We start from the raw sequence: 12,106 nt of genomic DNA, 5'->3' as shown, positions 1-12,106 counted from the left end.
TTGAACTCAGGGGCCATATCTATCACCAGCCCCATTCTGTAATTTATTTAGAGACAGGGACTCACTGAGTCGCTTAGCGCCTTGCTTTTGCTGAGGCTGGCTTTGAACTCGCAATTCTCTAGTTTCAGCTTTCTGAGCTGCTGGAATTATAGGTGTGTGCTAACACACACACCAGTCTTCAATATTCTTAAGAATCTTTCTCTAATAAATCAAGTGAATGAAAATAAATTACCAATCTGTTCTGTGTTTAAAAAAAATCTTCTGGAGATAAATAACGGTAATGTGGTAATGGTAGCACAACACTATGAATGCACTAAAATCACAGAATTCTATACCTAAAAGTGGTTAAAATGGTAAATTTTCTGGGTATTTCACCCCAAGAAAAGGAAAAAAAGAAAACATATTAAGGACTGCTTAAGTGCGGGATTAGAAACCTGTAGAATGGTGGGTGTAGATTTGGTTTTACACTGAAGGGCCTTCAAATACAAGTCTTTTCTCTTGGACTGGTCAGTTTTCCATAGGCAAGAATTCTATAATCTCTAGCCAGGGTCCTCTTCACAGTACATTAAATGTTGTTAAGTACAATGTTCTAGCTCATTTATATGTTCATTGTATGTACCTCTCTTCCCTGACTCAAGCACAGATAGTTTAAGGCAGAGATTTAGGACCTTTTTAAAAAATTTCTATATCCCCAGGGGCATTCATAGTGTTGTGCTACCATTACCGTGCAAATGTTAGGAGGCACCCAATAAGTATCTGTTGAATGAATGAACCAACTACTTGTGCAGGACTGTATTTTCAGAAACTCCATAAAACTCAAATCCTTAAATTACATGTGTAATCTTATTCTCATTTTATGAGGTAGGACACAGGGAGACTAGGTAAACTGTCTGCAGGAACTAAGGTCCGAATGGGATTAAAAAAGTGGGGTCTGTGTGACCTCACTGGCTCAAGTTAATCATTGTATTTTATGGCCCTTTATGTATGCCTGTGTATATATGTGTATATATATATATACACATACATACACATATTTTCATAAACACTAAATATAGCTAAAAATTGTATAGTATAAGAATCTGTTACTTTACCACATGGTAATGTCATAACCCTTGAGTTATGATCTGACATATAATTTGAATATATTACCCAAATTTATGTGTCTAATTCTAAAGAGAAACCAACCAAATAAAATATACCTAGTATATCCACAAATCATGTCAAGAACAATGGTTGAAGAAATTAGAATTATTTAGCCCAACTATGGGTAAGGGTGGAGGGGCACAAAGGCATGACAAAGGTAGAATAAGACCACAGACTTCTGCATTAGATAATTGCCCTCTTTATTAGCAGTGTCACCTTGGGTAAGTCACCATAAGCTTTGTTTATTCACCTGTAAAATGGGGATAACAAAAATACCTACCACCTAGCATCTAGCCTAAAGTAATGATAAGGATTAAACTAACAAATACATTTAACACAGTACTGGGCACACATTAAGTCAAAGTTTTGTTGCTATTAATGATCAGTCTTTAAATATTAAAAAGTCTTAAAGAGTATGTGTGTGGAGGAGGAGGTGAATCACTACTATTGAAAGACACGGTTACTGCTGCAAATGTATTATATTTGAGCATGGGGGGAAAGTCCCCAAGACATAGAAATGGGTGTGAGGCAAACTGCTGCTTATAGTCTAACTCTGATTAACAAAGAATTATCGGTTTCACTAGGACTATTTATATCTTCATTACTCCTCTGCTTGGCACCCAAAGTCATCCAAGTAAAAGGGATAGCATGAGATATTAGAAAAAGTAACTAGTATCCAGATAAGAATTCTAGTCCTACCATTGATCCTAACTAGTAGTGTGATGGGGGATAAGCCATAGGAATAGGAGGAAAAGAATAGAACAGTTTATTAGCTGATTGGTATCCAAACTTCCAACATTTATTTTACCCTGTTTAGACTGGGGTTGAGGGTGGTGGCAGGTGGTGCTGGGGATTGAACACAGGACTTGCGTATGCTAGGCCACGGCTCTATCACTGCTACAGCCCTCCATTCTAAGATTTATTTCAGAAATGCACTTTCTCATGAAATAATGAAGGTTTTTCTTTAAAAAAGCAATTATAGTACTAAATTAGAAATTTATTTGGAGTCTTTCAATCTATGCTTTAAAATCCCTGCCATTTGGAGCCAAATGGTAATCTAATCATTTATCATTTAGAGTTATCTTCCTATATGACTAGTGATTACAGCTGAATCACTAGTCATATAGTACTACTGTGAAGTAGCTTTCACAGAGAAAGGCAGTGGAGAGCAATGGTGTGCACTGGGTACTGTAGAACCTGAGTGCCTAGATTCCACAACAGCTGGCTCACTATGGAAGCTGGCTGATTTCCAGAAGGAAACTAAGGTCAAGAAGGCTTATCTGTGATTACAATAGTACCTATTATTTCACAGGATTAAGACTTAACACAACGACTAACTCTCTATATAAATTTACAATCATGATCAAGTCTTGACACAAACTTCAAGGAACTATTAAACAAAAAAAGCTAAAGCAATGTTGGGCTATTTCAAGATGATACAATTTTTTTTTTTTTCCTATGAGGAAGAAAAACCAATTGTAGGGGCACTTATTCTAGAGAAGATATTTTACAAAATTGCCTCATTTTCCAATATGGTCACTAGTTCTGTTGACAACAAAAACAGTGTGCTTTCTCTCTTTTAAAAATTCTTTATTCAGAGAAATATTTTAAAGTTTAAAGAGGACTTCCTCCTTACTTTTGACATTTTCTAAATTATAAAATAGTGCATGTATATTTTAACAAGTGAAACAAGACTAAGACTATAATAAAGTCAAAGCTAATTCTCTCTTCCAGTATCTATTTCTAATCCCAGACCCTACAAGAATCAAGATCAACACTACAAAACTTTTTACAAATTTATTTATTTTTCCTTTAAAAAATTACTACAAATATGATACTCAAAAGCTTACCTCCAGGTATATTGATGGTGGATTATGCTCCCCACCGAATTTGTCCAGTAGGGCCTCTATATGTTCCTGTGTCAACTTAATCATTTGTTTGATATTCCACACCTAAAAAAATATATATATATTTTAAAAGAATAAAGATAAATAAAGATCATTTAGTATATCCCAGGCCCTCCATCAAAAAGGTAAATGTAAATGTTTAGGGTTGGAATGTAACCTTTAATGTTCCCTTTTGACTCATGTAGAAAACAAATACATATGTATATAAAACATACAAATACACATAAATATTATATAAAACATTTTGACATTTTTCCCACTAAATAACAATGCCTCAAAATTCTTCCCACATTAGTACACCTCTATTTTACTCCTCCTTAATGGCGGAATAAATGTTCATTTTATAATCTTTCTACATTCTAATTTCAATGATCTCCACACTTCAATGGTAACCAGGGGTGAGGTGAACATGATAATTTTAAGAAAATCAATTTCCAGATCCTCGGTTTCCCTCTGTACTGTACTCTCCTTAACTGATTTGCTTAAGGACTAATTCTGGGCTGGGGATGTAATTCAGTGACACTGGTGGCCTAGTATGCATGAGGCGCTGAGTTCCATTCCCAGAACTGCAAAAACAAAACAAAACAAAGCACACACACTAACCACCTCCTTCAAAACACAAACCAATGGGCTAGGGATGTGGCTCAAGTGGTAGCGCGCTCGCCTGGCATGCGCGGGGCACTGGGTTCGATCCTCAGCACCACATACAAATAAAATAAAGATGTTGTGTCCACTGAAAACTAAAACAAAATTACATCTTAAAAAACAAAAAAACACAAAAAAAGCAGAACTAGTTCTTCTTGCCCACCTCCCCTATTAAAATCATCATTTAAAAGAAAGGTAAAGTTCTTATCCACCTCAAATACTGCTAAAATGCACTACTCTGAGATGTAAAAACTCCAAAGTATCTCATAAATAGATCATTAAAAGAGGGGAAATTGAAAAGGGGGAAAAGATAAAAATTAAGGGAAACACCTGTTTTATCAATGAAATGGATTTCTGTAAGGTCCCAAGTCTTATTCATTATCTAGCCATTCAGCACAGAATTCAGAAGTCTAAGTAGTTATAACAAAGACACATATTAACATATTTTGGGGGGTTGGTGGTGGGGGTACTGGGGAATGAACTCAGGGGCACTCAACTATTGAGCCACATTCCCAGCCCTATTTTATATTTTATTTTGAGACAGGGTCTCACTGAGTTGCTTAGTGCCCTTGCAATCCTCCTGTCTCAGCCTCCTGAGCCGCTGGGATTACAAGTGTGCGTCACTGTGCCCGGCAACACATTTGTTTTAAGATAACATAAAAGGGTCAGAACTTTTTTCTTGATGAACGATGTTGTCCAATTTATCTAGTTTCACAGAGAGAACTGGCTTGCAAATTATGTGGCAGTCTTATGTATAAACCAAACATTTCAATCTGAAGTTTTTAAGGTGACCCAAAAGTGTATTTAACATTATAAATGCAATACTCAGTAGAAATTATGGCCTTTTAAACTATTAAAGTTATAATGAAAAGATGTGATGCCAGGAGAGATGGTGTGCACCTGCAGTCTCAACTACTCAGGAGGCTGAGGCAGGAGGATCACTTGAGCCCAGGAATTTGAGGCCAGCCCAGGCAATATATTGAGACCTCATTTAAAATTAAAAAAGTACTATACCTAAAAAAAGAATAAATAAATAAATAAATATTTAAAAATTTTTTAAAAAGTACAAACGGAAATAAATGAGTAGAGGGTTTAAAAATCCTTTAATAATTAATAATTCCCATACTAGAGTACATTTATGTTATTCCATTTTTATCAACCTCAATGCTTCAATGAATAGTTCTGAACTGCCTTTCTGGGCAAAGATGCAAGTCTTCAATATTTAGGTAAAGGATTCATGGATAGAAGGGTTTTTTTTCCCCCTCCTTCCTATTTCTTTTCTACTCCCGCCCTCCCTTTCTTCCTTTTTCAGTCCTGGGAATTGAACACAGGTCCTCACACAGGTTAAGCAAGCATTCCAACGCTGAGCCACAACCCCTACCCCATATATTTAAAATTTTAATAAATATGCCAAATGTCTCTCAAAAGAAGAAATGTCAAAAGCTATACTCCTATTTACATGGTATGAGCCCTCCCCTTTTCTCCACAAACCTTACCAACATTAGGCATTAACAAACTTTCTAAAAGGGACATAAGGAGTTTGGGTTGTTTTAATTTGCATTTTCTAGAAAGTTGGGTGTTACTGGCCACCCGTGTTGTTAGAAAATTCTCTATATTGTACTCCCCTTTGTTCTACAGGGTTGTTTTTTCTTGTTGGTTAATTTCTTATCTATAGATACTCTTTATTCTGGATGGTAATCCTTATTTTTCTACAAATATTATAGTCTTTCAGTTGTTTTACATTTGGCCTTTTTTTTTTTTTAAAGAGAGAGAGAGAGAGAGAGAGAGAATTTTTTAATATTTATTTTTCAGTTCTAGGCAGACACAACATCTTTGTTTGTATGTGGCGCTGAGGATCGAACCCGGGCCACACGCATGCCAGGCGAGCGCGCTACCTCTTGAGCCACATCCCCAGCCCCTACATTTGGCCTTTTTTTTTTTGGTACCAGGGCTTGAGCTGAGAGCAGGGCTTAACCAATGAGCTATATCCCCATCACCTGTTTATTTTGAGATACATTCTTGCTAAATTACTGAATACCCTGCTAAATTGCTGGGGTTGGCTTCGAATTTGCAATCTGCCTTGGCCTCCTGAGTTGCTGGAATAATAGGCATGTGCCACTGTGCCTGGCTTCACTTTGTTCCTTTTAACAAAATGATTCAAATGCACATCAAAGCTTGAGAAGTGATGACAGAAGTTTTAAATTTTTTCTATTGTTAGATATTATAACATTTTATTTTATGATGACTTTGTTAATTTATTTCCCAAAAGGGCAAATTAGATGTCTTCTTTTCTCTAGCTATGCTTATTTCCTAGGCAATGTCATCTAATCTTGTGACTTTATACGTCTACTATGAACATATTTAGTCCAAATTTTAACATCCAGCTCTGTCTTCTCTCAACTCTTTCCAACTGCCTACAGAACATCTCTACTAGAATAACTAATAGACACCTCAAACTTAGCATGTTCAAAACCTAAATTCTGATCTTTTCACCAACCAAAACTGGGGTTTTTTTTTAGTTATTTTTTTACTCAGAAAATGACAAACTTCATTTCTTTGAGTTGCTAAAACCATCCTTGACTCTCATTTTCAAAACTGACATCTAATCCATCTCCAAATCAAAAGATATATTCACTTTCTCTACCATTACCACCTTAGTCTAAGTCACTATAATTTCTCTTAATTTACAGCCAATTGTCTCTGAAGGTCACTCTATTTCATGTTTAGAATGAAATAGTAGGTAATCTTTTTAATTTTCACTTTTAAAATATATTTTAATTTACACATAGTACAATATTTATGGGATACATATTTATGGGGTATAGTGTGACATTTTAATACATGTACATAATGTTCAATGATTACATTAGAATGACTGGTATATCTATCACCTCGGACATATATCACTGCTTTATTTTGAGAACATTCAAAATTCTATTGGTTATTCTGAAATAGTAAGTTAATTATTGTCATAGTTAGCCTATGTGCCATAGAACTTCATTAAGCTTAATCCTCCTATCCAATTGTACCCACATATTCACTAGCCATCCTCTCTTTATCCCTACTCCCCCATGCTCTTCCCATTACTCTATTCTTTACTCCTTTCAGAGCAATTTTTAGATCCTATCTGTGACGATGTGTGATATTTGGTTTTCTGTGCCTGATTTATTTAACATAATGTTCTCCAGTGCCATTCATGTTGCTGCCAACGACAGAATTTTGTTATTTTTTATGGCTTAATAATATTCCACTGTGTATACCCCAAACTACAACTACAGATCACCTGTCAATCTTTTGCTCAAAATGCTCCAATAGTTACCCAAGTAAAAATCACCAACGCCTTTATAGAAGTCTAGAAGGTATTACATGATCTGGCCCTCTGCTACTTGTTTATCCTGATCTTTTACTGTTTTCCCCTTCTTCCTTTGACTAAATCTCACTTGGTCTTTTAAACATGCCAAGTATAATTCCAATGCAAGAATATGCAAGTACTAAATCTGGAGTACTCTTTCCCTAAGATTTCTTTTTACATGGTTTGTGAGCATACCAAGTTCATTCATCTCTTTATTCCAGTGTCACCTTATCAGAAGGGCAGCAGTTTTTGTCTTGTTTTGTTTTTTGATATACTCCCAGCACCTAGAACAGTGCTTAGCATATTGTAAACACTCAAATATATATGCTAAGAAAAATGAATACTCAGTTTAGATCTTCCCTCTATGTAAGTTCACTGACAATCTAGGCAAAAATGCTTTGTGAGTCAGGATTTTATATCTTTTACTTGATTACATTTTTCAGGTTTATTTAGCTAATTGAAGATCAGAAATATGGTTATTCATCTTTTCGTGCCCTCATCACTTGATGTCTTAGTCATAACAGAGATTCAATTAAAACAAAACATTGAAGCTATTTTTAGAACAGGGTATAAAGAATAAAAATTAATCCCAGTTCAGTGGTTCTTCGCTTTGCCCAGTAAATTCAGGAGTGTATTATACACAGTCTTCCCCCTCCCCCAAAAGTTTTTTACCTAGAACACATTTTCACTTGGCATTAACAACTGCTTCCCTAATGTATGGGAAAGAGAAAGGGAAAAAAATAATTAGGTGGGGGAGGAATGAACATGGGGGAAATGAAGAGACTGAGCTAATCATGTACTTTTCTTTCTAGGAACCAGAAAATAAGACTGTTTTGGGAGGGCAAGGTAGGGCCATACCATGAGAGTTGGAAGTTGCGTTTTTTTGTTTTTTTTTTTTTTTTAATATTTAGTATTCAGTTTTAGTTGGACACAATATCTTTATTTTATTTTTATGTGGTGCTGAGAATCGAACCCAGTGCTTCATGCGTGCCAGGCGAGCACTCTACCATTTGAGCCACAACCCCAGACCAGAAGTTGCATTTCTTATTTTTGCAAAAGAAAGTAATTTTATATCCAAACAATGGAGAAAAACTATAATGATCCTAGTTGAAAGTAGGAATGATGAGTTTGGGAGAAAAATTATTTCAATTTCCCAGAAGAGTAAGAGAAAGAACTTTGAAGATTCTTACAAAATGAAGTACATTAAAAAGTAAAGTAAGGTATTTGTAAAGCTAACAATAGCTACAAAGTTTGGACTTACATGACTTCTAGGAAAAAGATGAGTATCTGTTAAAATGATCCTAAAAGTGAATGAAAAAAATTTTAAAGCTTTGAGAAAGTACCTTGATCTCTTTGGTAGGCGGCAATTAAAACCAGGCAAGTTTAATTAACAAATGATCATTTCTAATGGCTTCACAACTGGCAATATCCCTCTCTATAAAAAGACTAAGGCAAAGGAGCTAGGATCTGTAATCCCAGTGACTTGGGAGGCTAAGGCAGGCAGGAGGATCACAAGTTTGAGGCCAGCCTCAGTAATTTAGTGACACCCCTGCAACTCAGCAAGATCCTATCTTAAAAAGAAAAGAAAAAGGACTGATGGACTCGGGGTATGGCTCAGGTTTAAAAAAAAAAAAAAAGAAGAAGAAATTTTTTTAAAACTTTGCTCAGAAAATGATTATGTTAAAACATAAATGCAGATAAACTGATATGGAATACATTGAATGGTTGCTACAGCACAATAAAACTATAGCCACTGGCTCTTCTCATCTCTATAAAAAGGTATCAAGTTCAGATTATGATGACTGGCTTCTATCCAACTTTGAAAGAAAATATAATTGTGATTGTGTGTGTGTGCGCGTGTGTGTGCGCGTGTGTGTGTGTGTGTATATGAAAAATTCTTAAATTCATTTTATGAAGCTAGCCAAACACAGATGTCAAAACTCTGGACAAAGACTAGTGGAAAAAAATAAAGCCACAAAATAATACAATCTATGGAGTAAAAAAGCTCTTAAATATAATCTTTGGATTATATTTAAGATACAGAGATAAAGAGATATAGATATAAAAATATCTACATATGTAAACTGCAAGGATAGTTAACTAGTTGGGAATAACATAATACTTAATAGGTCAAAGGGGAAAATCACATGACCATTGTAATAACCAAGACACAGAGACCTAAAATGGAAAAAAAAAAAAAATGTTGGAAGAATCATGGTACTGAAATCAAGGAGGTCAGGGCATCAATGGGGGCGATGGTGCAAGGGTGGGATCAGAATAATCCTGAAAAACAGAAAAGGAATATAATCAGCTTGGCAAAGAAACTAAAGCTAATAAACTGCAGATCAAAACATGATGAAATTTCTACTGAAATAATTCTAGAAGAACCTCTCCAAGTTTAAAGACAACAAATATGAAAGAAGGAAAAAATTACAAAGACTTGAATTTTTGAGTTGGGGTGGTAGTATATACCTGAAATCCCAGCTTTTCAGGAAGCTGAGAACAGGAGGACTGCAAAACTGAGGCCAGCCTGAACAGTTTAGGGAGACCTTGCCTCAAGATTAAAAAAATAAAAAAAATTTTTAAAGACTGGGGATGTAGCTCAGTGGTAGAGCACTTGCCTACCATGTGTAAGACCCTGGGCTCAATACTGGGTACTCTCCCAGTACCCAAATGACTTGAATCTTGAATCATATAGTTATTAAAATAAAAACCTCAGGTGAGGTAAAAAGATAGAATTGAAGAATGATTTTGAAAAAATTAGCCAAAAGCCAGAGATAAATGGATTGCAGATACAAATAGTACTAGTCGGCTGGGGTTGTGTCTCAGAGGTAGAGTACTCTCCTAGCACATGCAAAGCCCTGAGTTCAATTCTCAGCACTACATAAAAATAAATAACATAAAGGTATTGTGTCCAACTAAAACTAAAAAATATTTTAAAAAGAATATTTTCCAAACCAGTTAATAATTAAAAATACTGAGATTATGGGCTGAGGTTGTGGCTCAGCGGTAAAGTGCTTGTCTAGCACCTGCGAGGCCCTGGGTTCTATCCTCAGAACTACATAAAATCAACTTAATGAAAGAGGTGAAAGATCTATACAATGAAAACTACAGAACCCTAAAGAAAGAAATCAAAGAAGACCTTAGAAGATGGAAAGATCTCCCTTGCTCTTGTTTAGGCAGAATTAATATTATCAAAATGACCATACTACCAAAAAACACTACACAGATTTAATGCAATTCTGATCAAAATCCCAATGGCATTCCTCATAGAAATAGAAAAAGCAGTCATGAAACTCATCTGGAAAAATAAGAGACCCAGAATAGCTAAATCAATCCTTAGCAGGAAGAGTGAAGAAGGTGGCATCACTATACCAGACCTTAAACTATACTATAGAGCAAAAGTAACAAAAACAGCATGGTATTGGCACCAAAACAGACTGGTAGACCAATGGTATGGAATAGAGGACACAGAGACTAACCTACAAAATTACAATTATCTTATATTAGACAAAGATGCCAAAAACATGCACTGGAGAAAAGAGAGCCTCTTCAACAAATGGTGCTCGGAAAATTGGAAACCCATATGCAACAAAATGAAATTAAACCCCTATCTCTCACCATGCACAAAACTCAACTCAAAGTGGATCAAGGACCTAGGAATTAAATCAGAGACCCTGTGTCTAATAGAAGAAAAAGTAGGCCCTAACCCTCCATCATGTCAGATTAGGTCCAACTTCCTTAATAAGATTCCTATAGCACAAGAATTAAAACCAAGAATCAATAAATGGGATGTACTCAAACTAAAAAGTTTCTTCTCAGCAAAAGAATCTGTGAGGTAAATAGAGAGCCTACATCTTGGGAGCAAATCTTTACCCTTCACACATCAGATTGAGCTCTAATCTCTAGGGTATAGAAAGAACTCAAAAAGCTAAACATCAAAAAACAAATAACCCAATCAATAAATGGGCCAAGGGCCTGAATAGACACTTTTCAGAAGAGGATATATAATCAATCAACAAATATATGAAAAAATGTTCATCATCGCTAGCAGTCAGAGAAATGCAAATCAAAACTACTCTAAGATTTCATCTCACTCCAGTCAGAATGGCAGCTATTATGAAGACAAACAACAAGTGTTGGTGAGGATGTAGGGGAAAAGGTACACTCATACATTGCTGGTGGGACTGCAAATTGGTGCAAACAATCTAGAAAGCAGTATGGAGATTCCTTGGCAAACTGGGAATGGAACCACCATTTGACCCAGCTATCCCTCTCCTTGGTTTATACCCAAAGGACTTAAAAACAGCATACTACAGGGACACAGCCACATCAATGTTTATAGCAGCACAATTCACAATAGCTAACCTGTGGAACCAACCTAGATGCCCTTCAGTAGATGAATGGATAAAAAAAAAATGAGCATATATACACAATGGAATATTACTTAGCTATTAAAGAATAAAATCATGGCATTTGCAGGTAAATGGATGAAGCGGGAAAAGAAAATGCTAAGTGAAGTTAGCCAATCCCAAAAAACCAAATGTTGGTTTTCTCTGATATAAGGAGGCTAATACATAGTGGGGTAGGGAGGGGGAACATAGGAGTAATAGACAAACTCTATATAGGGAAGAGGAGTTGGAGGGTAAGGGAGGGGGCATGGGGTTAGAAATGATGGTGGAATGTGATGAACATCATTATCCAAAGTAAATGTATGAAGACACAAATTGATATGAATATATTTTGTATACAACCAGAGATATGAAAAATTATGCTCTATATGTGTAATATGAATTGTCATGCATTCCGCTGTCATATAAAAATTAATAAAAATATTTAAAAAATAATAAAATAAATGTATTGTGTCCAACTACAACTAAAAATAAATATTAAAATAAAAAAAAATACTGAGATTAAAGGAGTACACTAAAAACCTGGTCATGAGAGATAAAGCGAACTCCAAAAACAACACAAGGTTGAGGTGAAAGAGCAGAAAAGTTCTCAAAGTCAACCAAAGAAAAAAGAAAAACAAGTTAGACTGATGGCTTCTCAACAACAG

General features: G+C 35.4%; 1 protein-coding gene across 7 annotated transcripts in view; it reads right to left on the bottom strand.

Annotated features, from left to right (window-relative positions):
* Braf (B-Raf proto-oncogene, serine/threonine kinase) overlaps positions 1–12,106 on the bottom strand; it is a 183,316-nt gene that overhangs the window by 113,341 nt on the left and 57,869 nt on the right. For all 7 annotated transcript variants that reach the window (XR_011707439.1, XM_071611690.1, XM_071611672.1 and 4 more), the window contains exon 2: positions 2,994–3,095. Coding sequence is in view for 6 of the 7 variants with exons in the window: in XM_071611690.1 (XP_071467791.1) it covers positions 2,994–3,095 (102 nt within the window). In the remaining variant the exon portion in view is untranslated. The remainder of the gene's footprint in view (positions 1–2,993; positions 3,096–12,106) is intronic.

This window comes from Marmota flaviventris, chromosome 1, assembly GCF_047511675.1.
Source record: "Marmota flaviventris isolate mMarFla1 chromosome 1, mMarFla1.hap1, whole genome shotgun sequence".
NCBI classification, from domain to species: Eukaryota; Metazoa; Chordata; class Mammalia; order Rodentia; family Sciuridae; genus Marmota; species Marmota flaviventris.
This window is presented reverse-complemented; position numbering and strand designations above follow the sequence as displayed.